We start from the raw sequence: 23,474 nt of genomic DNA on the forward strand, positions 1-23,474 counted from the left end.
TTAATCCAAACATGGAAATCAGAAAAGAAAAGGGGCTAATGAATTGGGATGTGAGTAGAGCATCAGCAACCAATGAATTTTATTAATGAAATAATCAGGGAAATTCATGCACATTTCCATGACGCAATGCCAATGTGCCGTTTTCTGATCAGTAGTCCTGCTGCTCGTACCCAGTAATTAGACTGATATAATTGCATTAAAAACAATGGTAGTTGGGTTTTAGATTGAAATATTAAAGGGGGACCCAGATTCCCATGCACTGTAAGTGAACCTGAACTGCTGTCAGAGTCTAGGAGGACAGAATGGCCAGTTTCACCTATTGTGTCACTGCTGTAGAAAAGGAGCTTTCTTATTGGCCACTGTCTGTAGCATATAACACTCAGTGGTTATAAAAGACTTGTCTGGAGGAAAGCCTGTAGGTACTCTATTGTCTGGCAAAGTTAATATCACTGCATTCTTCTTTTCTCTCAGTCTCTGCCTCTGTCTTTCTCTCCCCCCCCCACCTCCCTCAGACAGCTGATGTAAACGCTGTAGGGTTCCCCCTCCTTCTTCTGCCTTTCAGATTTATTTATTTATTTATTTGTAGGGGTGGTTTGGATATAATTTCCTTCTTTTGGTGACGTACTAAAACAGAATACTAATTGAGAATCCCCTGTCTTGAATAGAGGGAGAGAAAAAAAAAAACCCCACATTGATGCAAATAGGAGAATAATGGCGATTTAACTTTTTTCCCCGTTTTCTTTTTTTTCCCCCAAAGCAACAACAGTCATAATCAAAATGGTTGGGTCTCTGCCAAGAAATCAGTCACAGTTCTTAGAACAAAATGAAGAATTCTATAATCAATGTAAACAAAGAGGCATCGTGCTTGCTTGCTTTTTTGTGATTTCTATGCAAGCTCATGCTGCTCTCCTATACTGTAGGTTGTCTCGTGTATTTTAGAAAGTTTGTGAGTGACATAATTTCAGAGTACACAAACCCTTTCCAATTGGGACATTATTAATCAGTCCGTGAAAGTAATTTGGTGAACAAACTGCTATTACAAAAAATGTCTTTTCTGTATTATAGACGGATCTAACAACGTAGTCTGGGCTCGGTGCCAAAGGCTGGTATTTCACAGCAGCGACCGCCTTACAGATGAGCTGTGGGAAGCAGGAGGGAGAATCTCTTAGGGTGCCACTACTATGGAGACACAGCTGGGATGAACAAGATTTCCTTCGTACGACAACAAGAGTGGGAGAAAAGTGTCTGGTTCAAGAGCTGCCCAAGCAGGCAGTCACCAGAAGAGCTAGCAGCCAATCCGGCCATGCTGCACTCTTCGAAACCAGCTCCACATCTCAGCCAATCAGTGACATCATTGGTGAGAAACTCATTTACATCATAGAGTAATGAACTTTATTTAATGTATCTTTTTTTCCCCTTTCCCCCTCCCTGAGATTAGGTCGCTCAATTAACTATTCTATCAGCATAATTTGAATCACTATGCAAAATGGTGGCTTCATTTTCCCAGATGCTCTGGGATTTTGTGAAAACTGTTGTCTCAGGAGGGAGATGCTGATAACGTGGGTACTGTGTATTTATTTATTTTTTCCAGAGAGAGCGTTTCTTTCTTTTTTTTAAAATGGCTTTTCTTTGTATATAATGAAATGAGCATCTGATTTTAAAAATGCTTCTTCTTATGTGCAGTTTACCACCCTCCCACTCTGCCTCAGCTTCTTGCATTGTAATATTTTCAAGGCTTTGAAGGTAATGCAAGGTAAGGCAAGTGCTGCCGCAGACAATCTCTGCATCTTTGTCCAACCGCACTTAAACATTTCTTTGCTTTCAGACTTCTCTTGTGGCACCCCCCCTCCCTTACATGCTGTGCTTTCTCTTAACAGCACCTGTCACATCTGAACCAAGTTCAGTGCTGTGTTTCATTTTCTGCCACTTTTCAGCCAAGATGTCACTATATTAATGAATAGGACTGAGGCCATTTCTGAACAAATTTTATTCTCACTCCTCCTACTCCAACACAATGCACCTGATTAGCATCCTTTTTGCTAGAATAACTGAATACAAGAGCGTGTGTGTGAAAAGAAGTTAAGAAGAGAGCTAGCTTGGGGCTATTTTAAACAAGGCATAGATAGACTCTCTAGTTGGCTATGTTTAACACTTGCATATTAATATCCCAAATAATAGCTGTATCCCTGGATGAGATTTCCCCCCCCCCCTAGCAAATACAAAAAAATATATTAAATACCTTATTTCTCCCCCTTCCTTTTTCATGCATAGTTTCTTGGACAAGGCTTCTTTAAAAAGGAAAATGCTTGAGAAACCAATGATGTGTCAAACATGTGGGTTTAGTTCTTTGTGGGTGTAGTAATTTGTTGTGCAAAGGACTTAAAAACATCCCAGAATGATGTAGAATACAGAGATTTCAATTCAAAACAAGGCACGTTTTGTTTTACAATATTCAAACAGGTAACTGGATCAGATAGGAGAATAATTCCAGACTATTTTATTAAATTAGAGCTCATGGATTGTAATGCTTGGCAAGAAGCATTGAAATGAAAATGTTGCAGAAATCATTTGGATGTGTAAAATGATTAATTTACAGTATTTATTTATATAGTTATCTGTAAAGCATAGTGCCTTTTAAGAAAAAGAAGATATGGAGGATTTAAATGCAAAAAATGATGGCTTTTTCAATGCATGATAGATTCCATCATGCCATCATCAGTATTCCATGTGCTCTTATCCTTATTCAGCCACTAGTTCCCCTCTGCAGATCATGTAATTTGAATCATGCGTAATAATATATTATCCTACTGGGGGTCTTCTTTCAGTAGGAGAGTAGTTTTATACATTCAGCTATGAGAGAACTCTTGGCACTATGCCAGCCAGCTCTGAGCCATTATTCACAAAGGCAATCAAGATAGTGTTCCTTAAGGAATAACATCTGCACAATTGCTTGTGCCAGAAAACTGCAACCTCCTCCATGTTATAAATTAGGCTTTCTGGGAACCTGAAAACATGCAAATACAAAAAGGATAAGGGATTTTTCAAAAGTGAATTGGGTGTGTCACATGATGAAAACCAGGAAACACAGTGGATTATGGTGGTGAAGGGATTGAATTTTATTGAGAATAAAATTGAAAGCAATTATTTGCTTTGTTCTTAACTCTTCATACTGAACCTGTGCACATGCTAAATATTTATGTTTTTGAAGTGAAAACTGTTTCTGCAGAGAGATTTTACAGATAATATAACTGTGGTGTATTATCCATTGAGCGCTGTGATTAATTTTGAAAGTTTGGAAGCACCAATGGCAATTCAATGTAATCAGTATATAGTTTCACAAAATACAGTAGGAAGCAAAATAAAACTCAATTGGATATATAGAAATGTTGTTGACCTGCTTGAAACTTTTAAAGCATTTATATTTTATTGGAATTATTTGAATAAAAACATACTTTCTGATCTATTCTCTTTTTAGGTGTGGTTCACAAACATTTAATGCTAAGAAAGTCATTACAGGATGCTAAAATAATCTCCAAAGTTTTTGATATTTAATATAAAAGACATCAGATCCTAATTAAATGCCTAATAGCAGGAAGACATACCTTTAAAAATACTGATACTGTTTTCAATGTTTACATTTTCAAAAAGTTTTGACTTTCTGCGGTCATCTAAAAATTTTTATATTTTCAACAGGGAGATAAAATACTGATTGTAAATAATCAATATTAAATAAACATTATAATTTTTTATTTAAATATTTTAAGCCAAGTACATATACACATTCTTATCCACTTGTACATTAAACTTATTTTAATATTGGAAGAATTGTTTCTGTCTTATACTACACGGTACAAATCAAATGTTTCCAATTTTATTTTTTTCATGCAAACAGAGAGATAAAAGGTGTGCAAGTATTTTTTTAGAATTAACAAGGTGATATACACGCAATAAAATATTTTAAATTATTTTAATATTTAATTGCTGTCTAAGATAAAATATGAATTTTTGCTCAAGAAGTTGGAACAAATAATGAATTCTTGGCTTTAGACTTCAAACTTTGGATTCATCTCAATTTGATTTCTGGCCTAGATATGGGACTGAAATTAACCTGGTTGGCACAAAGATAACTTGGATAGGAAGTGGGGGAAAGGAATTCAGTTCTGTAAGATTATTTGGTTATATAACCATAATTGAGCCTGGAATTGTAAGATATTGTGGCTGGTCAAAATCAATTTTCCCCAATGGGTATTTTTTGCTTAACACTGGAAATAAATGCCAGTTTACAAAAAAAGACATCACAAATCATGGTCGCATGACACATGATGCTTCAAATAGCCATAAATGTGAGCTGGTAGCCAAGCGTCCAAAATGTATTCTTGTGACCATGATGGTGTATGTGGCTATTATAACTTGAAAAATGGTTCATAAATAGTGAAGGTTCTGTTGAGTTTGAACAGTCATTGTGACCAGTCATAAACTGAGGATTACCTGTATATACATAGTAATCCTAATTTTCTTCCAAGAATAGAAACCAGAACAGAACAGAATAATAATGTTGAAAGGGACCTTGAAGTCTTCTGCTTCAAGCAGAAACTCCTATACCATTTCAGAAGAATGGTTGTCCACAATCTTCTTAAAGACCTCCAGTGTGGCAGCACCTATAACTTCTGGAGGTAAATTGTTCTACTGATTAATTGTTCTAACTGTCAGGAAATTTATTCTTAGTTCTAGGTTACTTCTTTCCTTGATTAGTTTCTATCCATTGCTTCTTGTTCTGCTTTCAGGTACTTTGGAGAATACATTGACCACCTTTTCTTTGTGGCAACTCCCTAGATATTGGAACACTGCTATCATGTCACCCTTAGTCTTTCTTTTCATTAAACTAGACATATCCAAATCAAAAATAAGTAATTAAAATAAGCAAGTCGAGAGAATGCTTTGCTTAGCAATTTCACCATTCCAACTTCCTTATCATTCCCTATTTTAGCACTTTTCTTTTCTTAGTGTGTCTTGTTTTCTTGTATATAGATTATAGAGAGATTTATCTGTTCTATTTGTTAAACCAAGGAACACAGTGGAAAAATCTCCTTTGGTGTCTGGAATCAGTTTTGGAGTCACTGAAGATAAACAAATTGTAAATTAATCCATGTATATCCTGATTGGAGAAATTTCTAATCTGAATACAGTGTTTACAAACTATGATGATTAGAAAGTTTTTTCAGTTTATTTTACTTAGGAAACAGTTATTATTTTTGCTTTGTTTTTAATCTGTAAAATTTCTGCAGATAGTTCAAGTTAAGATGCAATGGAATAACTCAGAGAACTAGATTTGCTAGTTTGCAGTGGGCACACGCTAATTTAGATGATTTTGGTTATAATTGCTGTGGAAGAAAGGCTTTAACCCTGCACCTTAAATTAACCAAAACACAATGTATTAGGATTTGGATTGCTCCAAATAACCATTAAGTTATCAGAATCCTGCCTCCATTAAGTATCTTTCCCTGTTATATTTTTATTGTAAACCACCAGAATCACTTAGATAAGATAGGTAATGTAGAAATGTGATAAATGTATGTATCAGTGGTGGGTTTCTACTAGTTTGAACCGGTTTGGCAAAAAACGGTAGTGGTTTGGGGGCCTGAGTCGCTGGAACTGGCCCCCAAACCTGTTCTCTGGTTCCCACCATCTTGTTTTTCAGTTCTGCGTATGCGCGGAACAATTTTAATTGCCCTGTGCATGTGTGTACAACATGCATCAAGCACACATGCAGTGCGCACACAAGCGAATCGACAGTATTGCCTGCTGGAATCCATCCCTGGCAGATATGTATGTATGTATGTATGTATGTATGTATGTATGTATGTATGTATGTATGTATGTATCAGTGGTGGGTTCCACTCCCCATCGCTACCAGTATGTGGCACACAGAGCTAGGTATCCTGTTATGCATATGTGCTGATCATGCATGCACACTCCACCACCCCTGCAACACCCAGCTGCTTGCCAGAGGTCGTGCAGGTGCCGCACGCTGTGTTGCGTGAATAATTGGCCGGTTGCTTTAAAAACAGGTATAGAATGCAGGCAGGTGGGAGGCCAAACGGGCCACCATACTGGTATGCTGTCAGCTGCTCCCGGCTACTACCGGTACATCCATACCAGGCCATACCAGCTGGAATCCACCACCAGTATGTATGTATATATGTATAATTCAGCACAAGAAACCATTGGTTGCCCCGTAACACCACTGGATGACATCGCCAGGTCTTGCTGTTTCAGCAGAGTAAGGAAGATACTTACAGATGATTCACACCCTGGCCAGTGTCCCTCTTCACTTTTACCATTGGGCACAAGACGGAGAAGTATAGCCAGCCGGACAAACAGTTTTAATAACAGCTTTTACCCATTGACAATATAGTACCACAAACAGATCAATATGACGAATTTCACCTGGTGTCAATGTAGTGTGTAATATGTATATAACATGATATAAGATCATACACCAGAGTAGGGGTGGGTTTCAACCGGTTCGCGGCGGTCCCCGCAAACCGGTTGGTCGGCGAACTTGGAAGTAAGTAACTTCCGGGAACGGTGAAGGGCCCACCCGCCCGCCCGCACTCCTTACCGGTCTTTGAAGGCTTCTGCGCTTCCACGCAGGTGCATGGCACATACAACGCCTGCGCAATTCTCCGTGAGCAGCTGGATGGCACATACAGCGCCTGCGCGAGTCTCCGCGAGCAGCTGGAGCATCGCACAGGCGCTAAGACGCATGCGTGAACTGCGCGCATGCACAAGGATGCCGCTGGCCCCGTTCCAACCGAACCGGTTGTAACAGGATTAGCAACCCACCCCTGCACCAAAGTAATGTACAGGTTTCACAGAATATGACATACATATGGAAATGTATGGCTAGGTTTTTTTCCCTAACTACTTGTACAAGGATTATTCTTTATATTATTCATTTTGTCCTGTATTCTTCTATGGATTGCATCAGTAGAGGCTAAACATACATGAATGAATGAATGAATGAATGAATGAATGAATGAATGAATGAATGAATGAATGAATGAATGAATGAATTCTGTTCTATTCTATTTTGTTCTATTCTATTCTATTTTGTTGGAAAATGAATTTCAGTCTCATACCTGGCCCATAGAACCAATGAAGTTATTTTGAAAGGCTATGCTTGACATCATTTAAGTCAGTGAGAATAGAGCTGGAAGGGACACTGGAGATCTTATATTCCAACCCCCCACTCAAGCAGAAGACCCTATACCATTTCGGACAAGTGACCATCAAGTTTCCTCTTAAAATCTTCCAGTGATGCAGCACCCACAGCTTCTTAAGGCAAGTTTTTACACTGGTTAATTGTTCTCACTGTTAAGACATTTCTCTTTAATTACTGGCTGCTTCGCTCCTTGATTAGTTTCCATCCATTCTTTCTTGTTTTCTGGTGCTTTGGAAAACAAGTTGACCACACCTTCATAGTGGCAGCTCCTCAAATACTAGATTACTGCTATCATGTCATCCCTAGTCCTTCTTTTCTCTAGACTAGCCATATCCAATGCAGCCGTTCTTCATATGATTTAGTCTCCAGGCCTTTAATCATCCTAGTTGCTCTTCTCTGCATTTTTTCCCAAAATTTCAAAATATTTTTTGTAATGTGGCAACCAAAATTGGATGTAATATCCCAGATGTGCTCTTACAAAGGTTTTATAAAGTGATACTAATGCTTCATGTGATTTTGATTATATGCCTTGGTTTATGCAGCCAAGGATTTATTAGCTTTTTTGGCTGCCGCTGCTAGATTTTACTATAATAAGGACTAGCTGTTGAGTATGATTTCTCAGTCAGTTACAAATCCATCTGGTGCTGATGCTGTCTAACCCACATTTTTTTAGCTTAACAAGAAGTAGGTTGTGATCTACTTTGTAGAACACCTTACTGAAATCTAAGTATTCTATATCCACAGCATTTTCCTCCTCTACTAATTTAGTCACTTTATCAAAGAATGAAATAAGATTCGTTTGGCATGATCTGTTTTTAACAAATTTGTGCTGTTCATAACTTTATTTGTTTCTAGATGTTTGCAGATCTGTTTTTTTTATTATTATCTTTTCCAATATCTTTCCAGGTATTGGAAAGATATTGGAAATATCTTAGGCTGACTGCTCTGTAGTTTCCAGGGTCTGTTTCTTTTTCTTTTCCTTTTCCTGAAGATGGGAATCACATCAGTTTTTTTTTCCAATCCTCAAGTAGTTCCTGGGGTTCCAGGATATTTTAAAGATATGGTACAATGGTTCTGAGATAACACCTGCCAGCTCCTTCAAAACTCTGGGATGTAATCCTTCAGGTCCTGGTGATTTATATTTGTCAAGGTCAAATGTTCTCTTACAGTTTTCTTGCTTATTTTAATTTTTGTTTCTAGTCTTTTACGGTTATGTTTTTTGGTAGGTTGAGCTGTAGTCTTTTTCTACATGAAGACTGATGCAAAGAATATGTTAGGCAGCTCTGCTTTCTCTCTCCTGCCTTTTAAATCCTTGCCATCTTCTCTCCTTAGGGGACTGACTGTTTCCTTGAGTTTTTTATTGTTATTTATATGTTGAAATAAACTTTTTAAAATTATCTTTGACTTTTATTACAAGTCTTTGATCATTCTGAGCCCTTGCTTTCCTGACCTCATCTTCACAGATTCAGGCTATTTGCTGATATTTTGCCTTAGTTATGTGTCTTTCTTTCCAGTTTTTGTATTTTTTCCTTTGTGTTTTTTGGTTTATCAGAGAGATCTTTGTTCAATCATGATGGTTTTTTCTTGGATTTCTTGCTTTCATTTTTCAATGGTAGTGTGCTGGACCAGGCTTTTATTATTTATTTCAGATACCAGAAACTCAGTTAAGAGATTGCCTAGTTAAGAGATCAAATCTAAAAGCAGTTTATAAATGAGAAAAACTTATTCTTGTTACATTTCTACCATTGGATTACCACTCTGTTTCCCCAAAAATAAGACAGGGTCTTATTTTCTTTTTACATACAAAATATGGCTTGGGCCATATTATCAGGGGAGGGCTTATTGTTTCAGGGTTGCAGGGTGGCTGCTGTCTTGCGAGCGGGCTCCCAAAGAGCCAGGCACAGCCTCAGGGGCGAATGGCTGTGTTGCGCTGTCACAGCAGCGCAACACAGCAACCATGAAGCAATCACACTCAGGAGCAGCCAACGGCAAACCCCCTTTCCAGCTGGGCACAGCACCATTCACTGACCTAGGGGTATCACCAAGCTGCATGAGTGCCTGTTTGCCGCTGCCTGGCTCTCACGGCTTGGCGCCTTCAAAATGCCAGTGAAAGGCGCTCTGCACAGTTGGAGAGGGGGGTTGTGCAAGCGGCTATGGTTGTGAGTCAGCTGCCAGCAAAGCATACTCCCAGAGCTTACAACCATAGAGATTACACCCAGAGCAGCCACTGCAGGAAAACTGGGTTTGAAAGCTGCCAAAAAAGCCAGGCTGGTATGGCGTCTGTGGCTGCGCAGTTCCCTGGACCAGGGCATTGTGAAGCTGGGAGGCACATGAGTGGGAACGGAACAGCCGCTCGCATAACCCCCCCTCTCCAGCTGTGCAGAGTGCCTTTCATGGTGCTGCTGTGACAGCACAACACAGCCGTTTGCCCCTGAGGCTGTGCCCGGCTATTTGGGAGCCCGCTTGCAAGAGAGCACCTGCCCGGCAACACCTCCTCTTCAGCTGGGCCCAGCACCACTCACCAACCTAGGGTATCCCAAAGGTGGCAAGCAATGTGATCACCTTTGCTCCCCCCTGGTTCCCGTGGCTGGGCACCTACTGCTAGGTTGGTGAGTGGCGCTCTGCCTGGCCGGAGGTGGGGGGTTGTCCAGGGTACTTATTTGTTGGGGAGGGCTTATATTTTTGCCCACCAGAAAAATGTGGCAAGGCCTTAGTTTCAGGATAGGTTGTATTTTTGGGGAAACACAGTATTAACAGAGACAGTTTTCACTACTACTGATTTTAAAAGTGTTCATGTTTAGTTGCTGACAACAATTCTGCCTTCAGGAGTTCTGGTTAGAAAAAGCTCGGTTTTGGGAGGATACCTCCCACTGCTGGGCTGAGCAGGCAGAGGGGAGGTCCTTTGGCTGCAGGAGAGCAGAGAGGCCTCCCGGCTGCTGCCAGCACCATGGCTTGGCTTGATGTAACCGAGGTCTTTGCCAACATACGCCTGCCGGGACACCTCCACACTGAGAGCTCCCTCCACTTTGCCAGCGACTTTGAGTTCCAGGACACAGACGTCCTCCTCGTCACTTACCCCAAATCAGGCACCACGTGGATGCAAGAAATCCTGACCTTGATCTACAGCAACGGCAACCTCCAACCTATAAAGACTCTTCCCAACTGGGCCCGAGCTCCCCGGTTGGAGCACACCTATTTCCAAGAGCAGCTTCAGCACATTGGGTGTCCTCTGCTCCTCACCACCCACTTGCCCCAGTCAGTGTTGACACCTGCCCTGAAGAAAGCTAAGCCCAAGGTGATCTATGTGGTCAATAGCAATAGCAATAGCAGTTAGACTTATATACCGCTTCATAGGGCTTTCAGCCCTCTCTAAGCGGTTTACAGAGTCAGCATATTGCCCCCACAGTCTGGGTCCTCATTTCACCCACCTCAGAAGGATGGAAGGCTGAATCAACCCTGAGCCAGTGAGATTTGAACAGCCGAACTGCAGAACCGCAGTCAGCTGAAGTAGCCTGCAGTGCTGCATTTAACCACTGCGCCACCTCGGCTTGGTCAGGAACCCAAAAGATGTTGTTGTGTCCTACTACCATTTCCAGAGAATGGCCAAGTTTTTCCCTGACCCAGCTTCCTTTGAAGGCTTCCTTCATGATTTCATGGCTGGCACCATGCACTACGGATCCTGGTTTGAACACGTGAAAGGCTGGCTCAGCTGCCGAGAAGAGCTGGACCTCTTTTGCACCACCTATGAGGCGCTCCATCAAGACCTGAAGTGCTGTGTGGAGTGGCTGAGCACCTTCCTGGACCACCCAGTTCATCCAGACCAGGCTGAGCTCATCCGGGAGCACTGCAGCTTTGCTGTCATGAAAGTGTCATCTCAAACTGTTACCAATTCAATCCACTTCAAAACTGCACTAACCGCCTTTGCGGGTTAAGAATTGTGTTCTACTTTGTGTGCTGAGTGTATGTATGTATGAATGTGAAAGAGAATGTTCCCACTTTTTAAATTGATTAATTCTTATACCATTGTCTTGTATTTTAATAATTATTGTGGGGTGTGTATGAGGAGAATGTCTGCTTGTTGTGTATGGTAGGACCGGGTGTGCGACCTGGAGCCCCCTCCACTGAATGCAGATGCAGAAGTGGATGGGGGCCCAGATTCACCCCCTGTCCTGGGATGAATGATGTGTGCGGCCTGTCAGGAAGAATGGGGGCCATGGGAGAGGGGTGGGGGTCTACGGGGATGGGGGAGGGTCAGAGCATTCTGGTTACAACCAGGAGGGGCAGATATGACAGGAGCTGTAGGGCGGGCCATTACCAGGGAAGAAGGACTCGCTACATCACAGCGATTCCTTGTTCTGGCCCTGCTGGCTCAACTCAAGGGCCTGGTGGCAGAGGAGTTCAAGGCCCTGGTCTTGCTAAATGCCAGGTCTGTAGTAAACAAAGCTTTCCTCATCTGGAACTTAATATTAGACGGGGAGGCAGACCTGGCATGTATAACTGAAACCTGGCTGGGCCAAGAGGGAGGAGTCCCCCTCTCAGAAATGTGCCCAGATGGGTTCCAGGTCCTCCACCAACCGCGGCAGCAAGAAAGGGGTGGGGGAGTGGCAGTTATTATCCGAATGTTGTTAGCTCCTCGCAGGATCTCTGCCCCAGAAATTGTGGGGTGTGAGTCTCTCCTCCTGAAGTTGGACCTAGGGGTTCAATTGGGCTTGTTTCTGATGTACCTACCTCCCATCTGCGTCACAACAGCCCTGCCTGTACACCTAGAGGCGGTAGCCGGGCTGGCGGTGGAGTTCCCCAGGCTAATGGTACTGGGGGACTTTAACTTGCCATCCCTAGGTGAACACTCTGATGGGGCGCAGGAGTTCATGGCTTCCATGACAACCATGGACTTGACCCAAGTAGTTCAGGGTCCGACTCATAGAGCAGGACACACACTCAACCTTGTATTTCTCTCAGGGCAGTGGAGACGTGATCTTGAATTAAGGGGAATAGAGATCTCGCCCTTGTCTTGGTCAGATCACCTCCTGCTGAGGCTCGACTTTGGGATGCTACTCCCCCATTGCAGGGAGGTGGAGCCAATTAAGTGGTTCCGCCACAGGCGCCTGATGGACCCAGAAGGATTTCAGAAGGAGCTTGGAGGGATACCTGACTCCCTTGCCCACAATCCGACAGCTTGGTCGCAGCTTGGAATGTTGTGGTAGCTGAGGCACTAGACCGGATTGCACCTTTGTTCGGAGACTGCAACTAGTCCAGAATGCAGCCGCGCAAGCGATATTGGGTGTACCTAGGTACACCCACGTTACACCTATCCTCCGCGAGCTGCACTGGCTACCTATTGGTCTCCGGATGCAATTCAAGGTGTTGGTTATCACCTTTAAAGCCCTACATAGCTTAGGGACAGCATACCTGCGAGACCGCCTACTGCCACATTCCTCCCAATGGCCGGTGAGATCCTTCAGATGCCATCAGCCAGACAATGTTGGCTGGCGGCTCCCTGGAGGGGAGCCCTCTCTGTGGCTGCTCCGACCCTTTGGAATGAGCTATCCCTAGAAATCCGGACCTTACCCACTATCATGGCCTTCAGAAAAGCTGTTAAAACCTGGCTATTCTGGCAGGCCTGCGGCTGTTGTCCTCATTGTTGAGGTCCAGCCCCAATCATAACGAATGTATGTGTGTTGATTTTAACCTGTTTTTTATTTTTTATTTTTATTTTCATTTTTTATTATGCCTTTTTCCTTCGTTGTAAGCCGCCTGGAGTCCTCCGGGATTTGGGCGGCCTATAAATCGTATCAATAAATAAAATAAATAAATAAATAAATTTTACAAATGCCGGTGAAAGGCGCTCTGCACAGCTGGAGAGGGGGGGTTGTGCGAGCGGCTATGGTTGTGAGTCAGCTGTCGGCAGAGCATACTCCCAGAGCATACAACCATAGCGATTACACTCAGAGCAGCCACTGTGGGAAAACTCGGTTTGAAAGTTGCCAAAAAAGCCATGCTGGTATGGCAGCTGCGCAGTTGCCCTGGGCCAGGGCATCGTGAAGCTGGGAGGCACATGCGTGTGAACGGAACAGCCGCTCATGTAACCCCCCTCCAGCTGTGTAGAGCACCTTTCATGGCGCTGCTGTGCTGCACAACACAGCCATTCACCCCTGAGGCTGTGCCCGGCTCTTTAGGAGCCCGTTCGCAAAAGAGCAGCTGCCCGGCAACCCCCCTTCTTTAGCTGGGCACAGCACCACTCACCAACCTAGGGTATCCCAAAGGTGGCAAGCAATGTGATCACTTTTGCCCCCCCCGGTTCCCGTGGCTGGGCACCTTTGGGATAGTGCTAGGTTGGTGAGTGGTGCTCTGCCTGGCTGGAGGTGAGGGGTTGTCCAGGGGACTTATTTGCAGGGGAGGGCTTATATTTTTGCCCACCAGAAAAATGTGGCAAGGTCTTAGTTTCACGACAGGTCGTATTTTCGGGGAAACACAGTATTAACAGAGACAGTTTTCACTACTACTGATTTTAAAAGTGTTCATGTTTAGTTGGTATTTTATTTTACATTACAACTTCACATTTCTTTTTATATTAAATATTTTTCTTCCCCTTAATTTTTAGTTTCCATTCAGTGACCTGAAACCTTCAAACCAGTACTTTTTCGTAGTCTGTATACTATTAGTTTACTAGTCCTATATGCACAGATTGTGGGAAGAATAATAATAACACAGAGATAAATCTCATTTCTATTCCTATTAAATAAAGTCAGACCATAGCCTTAGGGAATACTGAAATTTATTTTATGGTTCAACATATTGGCTTTGTTGAGATTGTATCCTTTTAGTGCTATCTTATGAAAAAAGCTAATGAAACTTAAGTTCTAGGGTCATTCGCAGTGTTGTGAATGAATCTTCTAGCAGTACTTTGTAGTATTACTAGTCGATAACCCGGCATTGCCTGGATATTTCTTTATAGGGGGAAATGTCCAGACCAAATGTAATTTGTAATGTTCGATTTTTCCCCTTACCAGAGAGAGCCCCCTTGTGGAGTACTGAAAGCCATTACCATGGCAACTCCACTGTGCTGCACAATAGAAGGCATTTTACGGTAGTACAGCAGAAGCCATTTTAAGGCACAACAGGCTGTATCTTAACAGAACATACACACCGATGGGTTTTAGGGGTGTCTTACCCCCACAATATTTGTTTCCAGGGAGTAAGTCATCTGTGTACCAAGTTTGGTTGAAATTGGTTCCAGAGTTGGCTAGCTAGTTGATGAGAGCTAAATAGCTTGAAATAGATCTATACTAGTCTCCCTTTATTTATTTATCAGCACAAATAAAACACACACACACAACACACACACACATATATATATACACACACACACACATATATACACAACACAAACACACACACACATATATGTGTGGGTGGGTGGGTGTAATATCACATGGTCTTCCAAGAAATAAGAGCTAGATTGCTGAAAAATAATTTTTCTGAAATGTTTTGTAGAGGTGTTGCTGACAGCTTTTGTTAAATTAATAATTATAAGTGCAGCAACTATGCTGGCTTCCATTACAGTTGAGCTGGCAAGGTAACCTTTTGCTTTTTTTCTTGAAATGCTTTAATGCACCACTCAGCTATGAGAATGAATTTCCTAAGTGGAGTTTTTTTATCTTCATTGGGAGTAAAACCTGTTGTTGCCTGGTATTTAATCAAAGGGCAAAACCATTGATTTTAGCACTTAGAGAGTTTCACATTCCTTCATTATTTTAACAGATCAGCATATATGAATGACAATGGCGGTGGTTAAGATTCATTTTTGCATGACCAGTATGAGGGCAAGGATACACTAAGTTTCATGCTGACAGTGCTTATATAATGGACATCTAGCCAATACTTGAATAATGCTAACTGTCTCTCCTTCCTGTACAATACAGAAAAAGGAACAAGTGACCCAATAACTCTTGTTTTAATGCTATTATGACTATATACCATGTTTTCTTATCTATACATTTTATTATGGAAAATACAATATGGGAAATATATTGTATGGGAAATATAATATGGCAGATATGTATAGTATATTTTTTTCTGTATTTTTTTCATCTCTACAAATTATGGCCTATGTTTATATTGTATAAGCCAAGATTTGACAGCTTCCCAAGCATTGAACTGAACTGGTTTGTATCTGGAAGAACTAACCTCATTATAATAGTATAATAGTAATGATACATAGTTGCAAACCAACTTTGGAAGCTACAACCAGATAAAATATGTTATGAGCATATACAACAAATACTTGGTGGACCTTAGTCAGGAAATGTAATTCCCATTTGGTGAAGATCAGTAAAAATGTCAGATAAGAAGACAAGAATGCAATCTTGACTCCTTAATAAATGGCAGTATAAACTTGATTGTGACTATTTACATGCAGAAAAATGCTTCCACAGAGCATCATTGTCAACTGAAATAAGTGTTATAAATGAGATTGCTACTTTTCTTCACAGCCTTACATAGTGATGCTATGATGGAATTAAAGGTGGGAAAGAAAAATTGTTACGGAAAACTGGAGTATTTGATTGCCAGGTAATATAATGTAATTGGGTAGCAGTTGAACAGCCTCATCTGACTCCATATTCAACTTCAAATCCTTATTTGGCCACAGACCAGCAGGTAAAATACAGAAATTATAGTTATTTAAAATAGAAAAAGAAAGCATACATATAGACATATACATACAATAAAGTGCCTAAAATATCTAAAAGGGGTTAGAATCTATCCTACAACATAAAGAGGAAATTACTGAACTTGGCAAGAGGCAGAAAAATGGAGTCAGATTGATCTGACAATAGCATTTTTAGGTAAAATAAATCAGGGTAGTTGAAATAATAGCTCCTGGCATGCTCCTGGGAGAATAGAACATAATATGTTCCCATAATTCAATCATTCCAGGAGACCTTATACCATTTCAGACAAATGATGGTCCAGTCTCTTTTTAAAACGCTCCAGTGATGGAGCACCTAGAACTTCTGAAGGCAAGTTGTTCCACTGGTTTATTGTTCTCACTGTCAGGAAATTTCTCTTTAGTTCTAGGTTGCTTCTCTCCTTGATTAATTTCCAACCATTGCTTCTTGTCTTTCCTTCTGGTGCTTTGAAAAATAGGATGACCCTCTTCTTTGTGGCTCCCTTCAAATATTGGAACAATGGTATCATGCCACTGGTCTCATTCTTTTTTTTTTTTTTGTTATTGACTTATTTGTAATAAACACCTCATAACTTTCATAGTTTTTAACTTTCATTGTTAGTTGACTTATTAATATTATGAGTAAAAATATTCATTTTTAAAAAAAAATGGTTTTGTATGATTGTGTAACTAATTTGATATTTTAGCTTATTTGGTTTCAGTCCAAAATTCAGAGGAAACAGGATACAGGAGAAAGAAAAGTTATCTTTTCTTCCAATTTAGGTAAGGCCCTGATAGGCTATTCATCTATGAATCTTTCTATCATGACACATATTTTTCCAGATACCTTTGATAAGTTTCTGGTGAATGGAATTGTGATATATGTATCAATACTATTACTAATCCAGATTAAATAGAAAGAAATGTTAGTTCAGGTAGAATGAATATAGCTTTCCTACCTTTTTGCATAAAATTCAAGAATTGTAGAATAAGTATATTTGCACAAATACATTCTAGATCTTTGGATTAGTTCTGTTTTTCATTTCTACTTTAACAAATGTAACTTCAGTACTTTTCTGGACTGCCAAATGCCATATGAGTTTGTTAATAAACCTATGTTGCCAAAAACTATATGGAATCTAAATCATTAATCAAACTTTAGTAAACAGCATGCTTATATAAATTAGAGCCAGAAAAAATAATAATCTAATCTACCTAGTCTACCAATCATTCTATCAACTGTTATATTACTACACTGCATGATACTGAATATGACCCTTAATCTCCAACTGCTTGAGAATAGAGTTTACTATTTTAGACCCTGGAACAGCTTTATATACAATATAAACTTTGAGATAAATTGATGTTTTTATGTATGCAGCACTTTTTATTGTACAGCACTTAAGATGAAAAGTCTACTGTGCTAAATATTCATTTGAATTCTTCTACTCCTGGATGACTACAAATTCTCAGGACATTTGAATTGATTTTTTTTCTTTGTTTTGGCTACTTTCTTGTTTTAATATGATGGTGATTACATGTACATTGGTGCTTAAAAGTTTGTGAATCTTTTTGAATGCTCAATTTCTACATAAATATGACCTAAGAAGTCAACTGTTTTTCACACAAGTCCTAAAGGTAAAGAAAACTCAAACGAATGAATCAAAAATGTTATACTTATCATTTTTTTATTGAAGAAAAATATTTTACATCACATTTATGCAGAAATATTGAGCATTTAGAAGAATTCACAAGTTTAACTACCACTTTACAATCTTTCCCATTGTACCCTTTTACATTCTTTTAATAAAGTATGGTAACTCATGATCAAATAAAATTGTAGATTTTTAAAAAATATTTTTACTGTGACAGAAATTCATTTAAAAAACAAGTTATTCTAGAATGGAGCTCCAATTAAATTGAGAAGTCTCTCCCTATTTTTCTACAAATTTTAATCCATTGGGTTTCACAAGGTTTAAACAAGGTTAGTCATTTCTATACCAAGTTATATAAGTTAGGCGTTCTTTCTTTTGAAACCATACACTGATGTTTAGACAAAACTAAATGCATGATAGAGAAGATTTTCACACATCCCACAAGTTGTATTCACTGACTACTTAGCATTCCTATGGACAGTTTTTTTTAATGCCTTCAGGCAGAGTTGTCTCCTCATTATTAAAAGAACCTCATGCCTATGGAATCCATTTAGATCAGAATTGAGTGCTTGAAAGCTTTTATTGCTAAGAGTGGCTATTTAAAATCTTGATGGACTGGTAATCAGAACTGGACAGGTATACTTCCACTTACATTCAAAGCATGTTGGGCTTCTCTAGTTGTTCCTTCTGTTTCAGTTTACAGCTTAGCTTTGTGTTTCCCTCTTCTTCTTCAATTGCTGCCAGTTCTTTTCATCAGTTTTGTAAAAGACATTTTAATTAAAATCCTCTTTTTTCATAGCTGACTTGATTCTCCTTAGTACCAATTTAAAAACAGAAAGAAAACCACAAAACTTATTAGAGCTTTAAATATTTGGAAAAGGAAGTGCTTGCCATTCTCCGTGAAATGGCATTATGAATTGCGACAGTAAAGCAAAGAAGATTGAAAGAACTTGTTTCTAAGACTTGAAGGGAATCTGTTTGAGTTTGTGTAATGGAGCACATACAGTGATTCTGACAGTCTTTTTTGATAGTCTTATTTTAATTAACTAGCCATTAAGCATTGCTGCATCTGTTCCTAGATTATAAGACATTAGTTTGATCAAGCAAGTTTGGTTGCCCCTCTCCCAAGAGAGAGAAAGAGAAAAGAGAAAGAAAACTTTTCAAGATTTCTGATGATGATATTTACTTCTTACTCTTGTTCTTATCATTGTCTAAAAGCAAAATAACATAAAATGATTTAATAATATACAAAAATATTCATATGACTTCATCAGTCATATATGTCTTCTCTGTTATCTATTACTTCTAGAATTTTGTTATAAATAGCATTATCTTTCTAAATCAACATAACCCAATATAAACTATATAAACAGTTTTTTATTATAATTTTCATTACAAATTTATTTTGATTCCCCTCCATTGTAATAGTATATGGGTCATGTGCCCAAATTGATGTTAATTTATTGGTAAGAATTTATATTCCATTAAAACAGCATATAATTTAGTTCTTAACCTTTTTGCTGACTTATCAATATCTTGAATTAATGCCTACTTGTATCGAACATTTAAAGTATTATTGTAAATCTGTAGTTTCTTCTTTGTTCTCTTTTTCAGAAAGATAATGTTTATGTTACACTATCTCACTGAATGTGCCTTTTTTAATTTTAGGAAGTACTGTTACTCAACTTAAAACTACAATGTTAGATGATTACTTTGGTCAAATAATCCCAAAGATGCTTTTTCAGGAGACAAGTGGACTTTTCTTGTTTTTTCTTTGAAGACATTTCGCTTCTCATGCAAGAAGCTTCTTCAGCTCTGACAGGTTAGTGGGAAATGGAAGGATTTATATTCCTGACAGACAGCTGGTCATTTGCATCCTTTTAGAGGGTCGTTGAAGCACTTGGACACTTTATCTGTGTCCTCAGGGTCACCTGAGTAGTGCTCCTGGTTCCTATAGTCTGCAATTGTTTCTCTGGAAATCCATTCCTATTTATTCCCACCCCATTCAAAGAGTGTTCATCCCAAATTGTATAGCTAAAAGTCTGCAAGGAGTATAAATCCTTCAACTACCCACTATGCTGCCAGAGGTGAAGCAGCTTCTTGGATGAGAAGCAAAACGGATTCAAACAAAAAATAAGAAAGTCCACTTGCCTCCTAAAAAAGCACCTTTGGGACAACCATGACCTGGATGACTGAGAATCTCTACAGACTTTTAGCTATACAATTTGGGATGAGTTCTGAGCTCATACCAGCATCTTGCGCTACTTTATGCAGTGTTTTCCTATGAATCTCACCAACTGTCAGATATATTCCTTACATATGATTTTATTGGTTTATATATACATTTTTATCATATTTATATTTCTACTTTATTTATTTGTGTCCCACCTATATTACTTTTACAAATAACTCAAGCCAGCAAACATATACCCAATACATCCTCCTCCTCTTTTCCATACAACAGCAATCCTGTGAGATGAGTTGGGCTGGGAGAGAGTAACTGGCCCAAGGTGACGCACCTGGCTTCCATGGCTAAGGCAGGACTTGAATTCATGGTCTCTTGCTTTCTAGCCTAATGTCTTAACCACGAGATCATATTGGCTCACGATAATTACCTAGTTAGCAAATGCATCAGATCCATCATAAATGTTGACTATTATTTTTTAATCAATTTCATAAGACTGCTTAACTTGCAAGGCAACTATTTATACTAACAGTGCACAGGCTAAACCTTCCACCCCAAAAAAACTTTGGTATAAAAATCTATGCCTGAAATCCTTATAAAAGTGACCATCAAGTTGTAACTTTATTGGGACAAATGGGACACACTTCCATAAATGAATGAAATCATATTAAATCCAAATCAAATTAAATCCAGTTTATTTATTTTTTTGGCCTTATTCTGCTTGCATTTCCTGATGCAGCCATTGGCGTGTCACTCAAAGTCTAAAAGTCTTTGGCATTATTTTTTTTAAATTAAATCCTTATTTATAGGAAGTTTTCCATTATTGTAGAGGTTCAAGATAGCTCTCTTAACAGTCTTCTGATGAAGTACAATATTATTATTACTATATTATAGGTAGGAGCTTGATAGCAGATGATTAACTTGAATTCTGAATCATTATGAATTATTGGAAAAAAGAGGGAATTTAACTGTTAAATTATTTTCTATATTTTTTCCCTTCTACGAATAAGAACATATTTTCATGTAGCAGTTCCACGGTAGGAGTTGTGTTTCTCATTTACTACTCTATCTTTAATTAATTTGTAAAGACTTCAATTATCTTGGTTATTTACATGTCTGCGCATGCAGAAGACTTTGGAGCCATTGTGCCTGTTCTTCAAGCTCTCTCTGAGGAGTGCTACTTTCTGTCCTTTTAATCGCCTCATCCAAAATAGTAATGTAGGCCTGAGTTTGAATCCTCAGCATATTGCTTATAATACTACATTAGCTTAATCCTTCATTTTCTTGTCAATTAAAGACTTATCTTTATTCACAGATTCACTTATCTCATTTTCTTAGCGTATTTTTAATGCTTGTAGTTAAAGTCCCTTTGTTTTTGGCAATAAGGCACTATTCAGTTTGTGAACTTTATAAAACCAGTCTCTGCCAATTTCACTGTTTGAGAAGAGTTGTAAAGAAGTGTTCCCACAGTAATTACTTATTCCAGGGATATTCAGAAAAGAATGAAGAAAGGGGAAAGTGTATAAAACAATTGCAAGCCAACTGAGGCAACCTTTGCAAAGCACCTTCCCAGCATTTATTTTAAAAGAGGAAATCTCTGGAAAATCGACACAACAATCGGTTCTCTTTTAATATACATCCATATAGTAACTTTACAAATATTAGCAATTATTAGATTAATTCACATTTAAATTAGTTTACATTTAAGTTTTAGAAAAAAACAAAGGCAATTTAAATGCCTATCACTTCTTGCTGTGAACAATATAAGACACATTGAGTATTACTTTTCATATAACCATTTGACATGTTGTAAAAGAATAGTTAGAGAAACATAAGAGAAATCTTAAGTAACTGAGTATAGGATTCAAACCTAAGTTGGCTGTATCCAAGAAATAAATTGGGTTATATTTTGTGCTATCTATATATACAGTGGGTATTTCAAGTTTTAACTAAATATGTAACAAAATAATAGTTTGTATTCCTGCTACAATTACATGTTCCATATTCAAGATCATGAGTTCATTGACAATAATACTTCATAATACTTGAGGGAAAAAATATCTATCCATTTTGTTCTCCATTTAAGATAAAGCCAAGACTGAAATAGTTTATTTCGGTACTTTTGGCATTCAGCATTATTGAAAATGCTACTGTATATGTAAATTGCGTTATACCATATTATTATCTTATAAATTCTTGTGGATTATATTCATTGTATCAGATCCATTGACTGATTTAGAGATTTTTTCCTGTATAATCATGTTGGGAAAAGGGAAAGAAAATAGTGTAAACAAGCAATTCATTTTATGTTAAATATGTGAAAACCAAAGATTATTCTCAATTTCTTCATATCAGTTTATTTCTTTAATGTATTTCCGCATCTCTTGACACTTAATTTTTTTTAAGATGAAGATATTAGAATTATTTTACAATTTCCCCTCAGATTTTTTAGGGAAAAAAACCTTAAAAATTACAAGATAATAACAGACCAAAACAACAACAATACCCCATATAGGTCTTCTGCTCTATAGTTTAGATTCCTCTTTGTCATGAGACTAGCAAATTATTTCCATTATAATTTAGAAGCAGTTGTTTTCAGTACCCCCACCCCACCCCAAATAATGCATACCTAGATCTAATGGCTAAAAAATTCTATGTATTTCTATTATGCTGAAATAAGAATAGGCTTAAGGAGTTGGAGAGACCATCTAATCTGCTTCAATGACTCGGGCAAGAGTTTATGCTTGGAAACAGCATGATAAGCATGATCTACAACATCCTCATGACCAGTTATTCTGGAGGAAGACCAATAATTCTGAATTCTTTTCTGCTGCATCTAAACATAGAGAAACAAAACTAAATTTTTAAAATCATAATGGGATGAAATTTGAAAACAGGGTAAACTACTTTGAGAGAAAATGTCAAGATCTGAAATGATCTTATCATTATCTATCTTATCTTTATATTATTTTCATCATGAAAAATGTGCACACACTTTGTTATAAAATAACACTTAAATTGTAACATTATGAATGAATTACAATTTTACTTTTATTTTTGAAAATTTTCTTAGTGAAAAGTTATTATTTTGTAATATATGTTTATACCATGAAATTAATATACAAATGTTACTATGATTTAAAAAAAATGTTACCTTGTTGGATTACTTAACATGCGATTGTATCAACTTTGGCACTTTGATTTAAAAACTATCCTATTAATTAACCACTTGGGTTTGTCTGGTATTTTTATATTAAAATCAGTCAACTGTTGTTTTTTTAAGGCAAGTTGCCAGATTTGATTCAGAACAGAATAACAGAGTTGGAAGGGACCTTTAGTCCAATCCCCTGCTCAGGCAGGAAACCCTATCCTATTTCAGACAAGTGTTTGTCCAATTTCTTCTTAAAAACTTCCAGTGTTGGAGCATATACAACTTCTGGAGGCAAGTTGTTCCACTGATTAATTATCAGTGTCAGGAAATTTATCCTTAGTTCTAGGTTGCTTGTGTCCTTGATTAATTTCCATCAATTGCTGCTTGTCCTGTTTTCAGGTGCTTTGGAGAATGGATTGACTCCTTCTTCTTTATGGCAACTCTTCAGATATTGGAACGCTTCTATCTTGTTACTCCTAGTCCTTATTTTAATTAAACTAGACATACCCAATTCTAGCAACTGTTCTTTATATGTTTTAGAAATTATGATTGCTAAACAATCCTGAATGTGAGTTTAGATACATCTGATT

General features: G+C 38.4%; 2 protein-coding genes across 3 annotated transcripts in view; both read left to right on the plus strand.

Annotated features, from left to right (window-relative positions):
- Positions 1–1,108: 1,108 nt before the first annotated feature.
- LOC106540114 (uncharacterized) overlaps positions 1,109–23,474 on the plus strand; it is a 248,367-nt gene continuing 226,001 nt past the window's right edge. For both annotated transcript variants that reach the window (XM_087721541.1, XM_087721545.1), the window contains exon 1: positions 1,109–1,357. The gene's annotated coding sequence lies outside the window, so the exon portion shown is untranslated. The remainder of the gene's footprint in view (positions 1,358–23,474) is intronic.
- LOC106556823 (sulfotransferase 2B1-like) lies at positions 10,173–11,157 on the plus strand. The gene is made up of 2 exons (XM_087722047.1): positions 10,173–10,528; positions 10,773–11,157. The coding sequence occupies exons 1-2, from the start codon at positions 10,173–10,175 to the stop codon at positions 11,155–11,157; spliced, it is 741 nt and encodes a 246-aa protein (XP_087578173.1).

This window comes from Thamnophis sirtalis, unplaced genomic scaffold, assembly GCF_051295495.1.
Source record: "Thamnophis sirtalis isolate CommonGarterSnake01/CBP01778 unplaced genomic scaffold, rThaSir2_p1.2 scaffold_8, whole genome shotgun sequence".
In the NCBI taxonomy this organism is placed as follows: Eukaryota; Metazoa; Chordata; class Lepidosauria; order Squamata; family Natricidae; genus Thamnophis; species Thamnophis sirtalis.